The following is a 6,922-nucleotide window of genomic DNA, read 5'->3' on the forward strand; positions in this document are numbered from 1 at the left end:
CTACGTCACTGCCTGTTTAGCTCCGCCCACCGATTCGCGCACGTAGTGTAAATAATGAGAGAGACGAACGCAGGTCTACGCAGAAACTAAAGATAAAGATGCTCCGAAGACAACTAGACACTGTGCAGTGTCAAGTTGTGGAAAAACACAGTCTTTGCATTGCCTTCCTTCTGATCCCAACGTTAGGAAAGAGTGGATGAACTTTATTTTTAATGAAGATCCAGACCGCATCAGTAAGAACTCAGTCCTTTGTTCACTTCAATTTACCACAGATTCGTTTACAAACAAGGCACAATTCGACACAGGATTTTCAGAAAGATTGAAACTAAAAGATGACGCTGTGCCCGACTATATTGGATCCGACAGTAATGTCACACAAGCGTGAGTAACTCTTTTTATTATGTGTTCACTATTGCTTTGTCTGCCTACAGATCGTTTGATATGTACTGAGTTTTTATGCGTCCATCTGTGAAGGCTGTAGGCTGTCAAACATACACAGCTGTTAGCCAATCATAGCAGTGGGCGTTTACTTCCGAGTCTACAATCCACAACACCTATTCAAACGTTCCAATGAGGAGGGTCAAAACAAGACAGAAAATAGCCTATTACTACTAAATTATGATGTTTTTTGATGTCAAAGTCTTGATAACATTAAGTGGACCTCAGAGAACAATACAAAATAAAAAACAAAGGCAGTTCATGACCCCTTTAATGTATTCTTGCTAAATAAATGTATTCCTTTCTTTAAAAATAAAATAAATTAAAATAACCCCAAACTTTTGAATGGTAGAGTGGAATCAACAGAACATGAGGGGTTAAGATCAGCATGGCTGATAGGAAAAGGTTATTTACAATCTTCCATAATGCCTAAATGTTTAGCATATGCGTCTTCTCTTAGGCTTCTACATTGAGACACTTTTAGGTGGTGGAGTGGAGCCCCTCTGTCCATCAATGTTCACTGCACCATGACTGTGTTAAGACCCCCGACAGAATTTCTTACATTCAGAGGCAATTAGATGATTAGATGTTTTTCTTTGACTGCTATAACTGTGTCCAATTCCGAGTATTGGACACCATACTTGGCTACATGTCACCTCACTTTCACTTTAAATGTTTCATACTTGTTTTATAGAAGCAAATTTATGATAAATTGAACAAAATGAGATTAGCTTCAAAGCCTCAAATGTCCTGCACAAGTTCTTAACACTGCCATCTGCTGGTGACTGATCTTAGAGTTGTGTGACATATTCCTGCAAAGCTTGTTTTTGTGTCTGTAGTGTTTATTTTCCTTCTTTATGGTTTCAGAGCATGTAACTTCTAATGCCAGCGATAGTGAAAGTAGTTACCGTAAGTTTGCGTTCCCCTTTATTCCCTTTCATCGTTGTTATTGAATTCATCTCTTTAAATTTCATGAGTTTGAGTGTTTATTTCCCTTTGTTCCCTCAGCTTTCTTTTGTGTTATATGCACACACATACTTGAAAGATGTTTACTATTCAAGACCAACATCAGAGTCAAGATTTTACACAAAAACAATTTAATGTAATATTTCAAATAAAATAGATATTTTGATCTTTTTAAAAATGCAGTAGCAAAAGCCAAGATAATTACAACACACTATTAATTTAACCGACAGAAGCTTCTTTTACTCTACTATGCTTTATAGTTCATAAGCTAGCTATATGATTTGCCCTACATGGCCGTTTCAGGTGATAAAACAGGTGCTGGTTATCTGTGCACCTTGCGTAGTGATCATGCTGGGTACACAGCATATTATGGCCTGGAATATTACCTTCAAATAAGATGTCACAGTCATTTGAACAGCCTGTGGCTTTCAGTAGTTTTGTAACTCGCCTGTCATTCATATCGAGTGGTCTGAAAAACCTCTTGAACTTTGTTAATGCTACATGGCTCTCAAATCTCATCTGAACAGAGTGTGAAAATTAGAGACTACTGTTCAAAACAAGAGCAAAAGAAATGCTCAACATCAGTTTTCAGTTACATTTCAATCTCACAAGTCTCTCGCAGTCTTTTAACCTGTTTAATAATTTATACACTTGTTGTTCAAAGGTTTGGGTTTGGTAAGATTTTTAAATACATTTTTATTTATTTATTTTGTAAATATTATGCTCAATGCTTTTCAAAGCTCATCAAAGCATAAATACAGTAAAACCTGTAATATTGTGTAATAAATTCTTTATATTTAAAAACATTTTCAAATGTATGGCAAAGCTGAATTTTCAGCATCACATGATTGTTCAGAAATCATTCTGTGCTGATTTGGTACTCAAACCTTCATTTTTATCAATGTTGCAAACCGTTTGAAAACTGGGATGCAGTGTTTTTTTTTCAGGATTCTTTACTGCTACATTTAATTCATGTGTGCTTGCTGAATAAAAGTATTAATTTCTTTAAAAAAAATCTTACTCACCCCATACATTTGAACAGTAGCATACATTATGAATAATTAGTTACTTAATGTCCTTTAGCTGTTAGATCGCATGCTAAAGTCCTCTCAGAGAAGTTGCTGTATGAGAGTATCTAAGACATATTTAAGATGAAAAAAATAGTTCCACTTTTGAAAACATATCTCTGAATTCTAGTAGATGCTTCTCAAAATCCTCTGATTCAGAGTTCATGCGAGTTCAAACTGTTTGTAACGCTGAGGAGTGTTTTACTAACTTTAGTTGAGTCTATACATGCATGTTGGGTTAATTAAATTTAACTACACAGTACATGAAGATTTTTGAACTCAGTATTTCTGTCTCTACTAGGTGGACAGGAAGAGTATGTCCTCTCATATGAGACAGTCACGCAACAAGAAGGTGAGTGTCTTTCATTATGGCTTTCTTATATTATGGTACATTGGTTCATATATCTTCATTTTACTGTGTTGGTGTGTAATGCTGCTTGACTGATTGATTGTAAAGGACCCATTGTAAGGTTGTTATTATGGTTTACAGTGAGTTATGCTCGTCCGGTGATTATCCTTGGACCCATGAAAGACCGGATCAATGATGATCTAATCTCGGAGTTCCCGGACAAGTTTGGATCATGTGTTCCCCGTGAGTACATAATCATGGTTTTATCATTTCTTCTGCAGTATTTCATATCGTCTGCATTGTTTTAATGGCCATTACTGTACTTTGACCAGACACGACTAGACCAAAGCGAGACTACGAGGTTGATGGAAGAGACTACCATTTTGTTATTTCACGGGAACAAATGGAAAAAGACATTCAGGATCACAAGTTCATCGAGGCAGGCCAATATAACAACCACCTCTACGGGACAAGCGTGCAGTCAGTGCGAGAGGTTGCAGAAAAGGTGAACGAGTTCCACTTGTTAAGAAGTAATAAAGGAACTTATAGCAGTAATAAAAAATGATTTTTTTTTTTTTTGTGAGAGTGACATGCTGACCTTCAGATTTGCATTGTGCTGCATTTTTCTAATTTCTCATAAGACAATCTATTTTTCATTGTTCTTTAAGGGCAAGCACTGCATCCTGGATGTCTCCGGCAATGCCATCAAACGACTCCAGTTAGCACAGCTCTACACCATTGCGGTGTTTGTGAAACCCAAATCAGTGGAGAATATTTTGTATGTTATTTTTACTATTGTATCAAAGGCTCATCAAACACACAATAAATGCTAAAGCTTGATTATTTTTGACTGATTGGCACTAGTAATGTGTCCTCTGTGTCCTTCACAGAGAGATGAATAAGAGATTGATGGAGGAGCAAGGCAGGAAGACTTATGACAGAGCCATGAAACTGGAGCAGGAATTCCTAGAGCACTTCACCGGTGAGAACGATAGAGTAAACTTACCCACATCCCAGTCAGCTGTGACCTTTCTGCTTAGTCATTTTTTTAACGTATACCTGTCCTGCAACGAAGCCATGCCCTGCATTTAAAGTATTTTGACACACGCATCCAATTTTTCATTCCATTCCAATATTCATTTATAGGAATAGATCACTAAATGAAAATTCTGTTATCATCTGCTCAGCCTTATGTCATTCCAAACCTGTACAACATTCTTCTGTGTAACATAAAGAAGTTTTTTTTTTTTTGCTGTTCATACAGTGAAAGTTAATAGGGTCGAAAATAACATTGGACCCCAGGTAAATTTCATTGTATCGACAAAAAATAAATAAAATGTTTGTTTTTTTTTTAACTCCTTTTAATATTCATAGAAGTACGCTGGGAGAGTAAATGATGGCAGAATTTTCATTTTTAGTTGAACTATTCCTTTAAAACGTAAAAATCATCATTTGTTGATAAAAGCCAAGCTTACTGATTATAATTTGATTAAAAAGTACTCATAATTTGCACAAAACCACTGCCATTCAAATAATAAATAGGTTGTGATTTTTAATAAAACATCACAAAAAAGGTGGAGGATGTGCATCTTTACTGTGTGGTTTGTGGCTTTATATCTCCTCACAGTAAATAACCTTCAGCCAGAGGAAAGATTGCCTGGAGTATTTACAGGAGTTTTGCCTGGAGTCTTACTATATGATGTTTATTTTCAGTTTAATTCAGTATTCAGAATAAATAAATGTTACATTTTCCAAAACAGGACATTAAAAGAGGAAGCAATCGGTTTGGAATAAAAAAAGTGGGGTCAGACTTTTGAAAACAGACACACTGCCCTTTAGTTTCTATGTATTAGTGCTCACACAAAAGATTTTTGAGTTTTATATTGCTTTAACAATATAAACATGAAATTTAGTAACACCAGCTTAATTCACACAGATTTTAAAATATGCGTTGACCAACAAAAAGTGCTGCTTGGTTTGAAAGTGACTTCTGTATGAGGTGTGCTTCATACCCCACTACATTAATGACTATCGACAATGAACCTTTGTTGCTGTGAAATTTCTCCAAAATGTTGCTAATGTGGCTGCACCTCAGGACAAAACAAAATTGTCCAAATTTAGTTTTTGTGTGTGTTTATGATACAATACTTTTAAGTATTCCAAGTATTATTTACTTTTGATATTTGTAGGATTTTCTTAAATATTACTAAATAAAACTAAATACCAGTGGCAAATCGTTGTGGGCCACCTGTATCCAGTCCCAACTTTCCTGAGAATTTTTTATATTTTTCCATTGAACATGGAGATCTCTGATACTCATTGATGGTCATCTTATCTTTCCTTTAGCCATTGTGCAAGGGGACACATTAGAAGAGATCTACAACCAGGTTAAGCAGGTCATCGAGGAGCAGTCTGGGCCGTTCATCTGGGTTCCAGTCAAAGATAAATTGTGAGACGACTGGAGACAAATAAACCTTATTCTTCTTTAAACGTTTTTTTTTTTTTTGGTTTTTTTTTCTTTCTTTTTTTTTTATACTAACCTGGCCTGCTGCTTGCATTGGCTTTCTGACCCCTGAGTATAGGAAATAAATTTTCTTTGGACGGGCTTGGGGTCATGGTGGTCTTACGGCCACCTCTCTCTCTCTCTCTCTCTCTCTCTCTCATGCCTCTCTTTGAAACTGCTGTCTAGAACTCGCATCCCAATCTCCGCATTTCATCCTCTGGTGGGAGGAGACATGCTTGACCAGCGACTCACGGGACAGATTATACGGTACAGATTCCTTAATGTTTAAGGGAGGTGACTTTCTCGGAAGGAAAACCAATGAGATAATGCATTATATACATTTTGGTTTGTTCTTTTTCCCATATACGATCAGAAGTTAGCGCTTTCATGTCTGTCTCTGAAAAGACTTAAAGCACCACTTTGCACGTTTTTGCATTAAGAGCATGTTTTGGATGATTCTTTTTCAGTTAACATATGTTCTTACGTTTTTGTCAGACAGATTTGAGCTACGTGAACTGCAGCCACCATATTACTTTTGTTTTCTCTCAGTTATCTTGTAAAATCAAGCAGCCCACTAATTTTAAGCAGCTGATCTGTTTTGTCACAAGTGCACAAAGAGGACAAAAACATTTGGCACAAAAGTTCTTCTTTTTATATGAAATGTCTATTTGTCTTAACAATCTGTGTACATTTTAATCAAGGTGCATATGGGAGTAGCTTTTAGTCGAGGTGAAAAGGAACAGCTTACAATTATCGTTCAAATCCAGGTGATGACATTCTTACTTAAAGAAACAATGCAAATAAGAGAGTATAAATTGTAATGTATATTCAACCCTCAATATACTGCCTATTTTGTTATAATAAAACTCTATTGAGCTTTAATTGAACTCCACACCTATGGGAATTATTTTCTTTATAATGTCAAACATACACTCATATGAATATGTGTGTATGTATATAAAAGTAAATATAAATAGATATATAAATATATATTTTCCTTCACTTTTACCACCATCACCTTTGTTGTAAATGGTTTGTTTTATGCAAAAACACAGACACACAGGACACATGGACTGAATGGTGGTGTTCCATTTGCATCTGCTCAAACAATATGAAATAAAACTCAAGTTGGCAGTTTGAAGTCTTCAGCTCTCTTTCTCCTATATAGTTATGTCATATTTACTTTTTCATGTGACGTGCATGATTTCTAAAAGCAATAGTCTTTGACGCATTAAATATAAGCGAGAAGCGGAGGAGAGGGCTTCTCTTTCTGTTTTCACCTGGGATTGTGAAAATGTCAGAGTTAGCATGAACCGTAAACGTTAGAGGCTAGGAGATTCTTGCCTTCATGTATGTGAACTTGTTGACTGCCCATAGCTGAAGAGAGATTTGCTTTGCCACTCTCTAACACAAGTCTTTAACTCTCCACCAGGGGGCGCACTGACAGCATCCCCTTTTCATTCTCAAGTTACTCGGAGATGATTGTTTTCTAAAAGATTGCTTCTTTAACTTGTCCTCATCATGGCATTCTAACACATTTTTGACTGGATTATGTACATAATCTGCCAATTTGATTCATTCCATTTGTCAAAAAGGAGA

General features: G+C 36.0%; 1 protein-coding gene across 1 annotated transcript; it reads left to right on the top strand.

Moving 5' to 3' along the window:
- The first annotated feature begins 1,118 nt into the window (after positions 1-1,118).
- LOC107738847 (disks large homolog 1-like) lies at positions 1,119-6,922 on the top strand. The gene is made up of 8 exons (XM_016550735.1): positions 1,119-1,347; positions 2,773-2,823; positions 2,962-3,063; positions 3,153-3,325; positions 3,489-3,598; positions 3,711-3,802; positions 5,167-5,269; positions 5,510-6,922. The coding sequence occupies exons 1-8, from the start codon at positions 1,296-1,298 to the stop codon at positions 5,610-5,612; spliced, it is 786 nt and encodes a 261-aa protein (XP_016406221.1). The 5' UTR covers positions 1,119-1,295; the 3' UTR covers positions 5,613-6,922.

The sequence above is a fragment of the Sinocyclocheilus rhinocerous genome, unplaced genomic scaffold (genome assembly GCF_001515625.1).
Source record: "Sinocyclocheilus rhinocerous isolate Xijiao unplaced genomic scaffold, SAMN03320098_v1.1 scaffold1182, whole genome shotgun sequence".
Classification (NCBI taxonomy): domain Eukaryota; kingdom Metazoa; phylum Chordata; class Actinopteri; order Cypriniformes; family Cyprinidae; genus Sinocyclocheilus; species Sinocyclocheilus rhinocerous.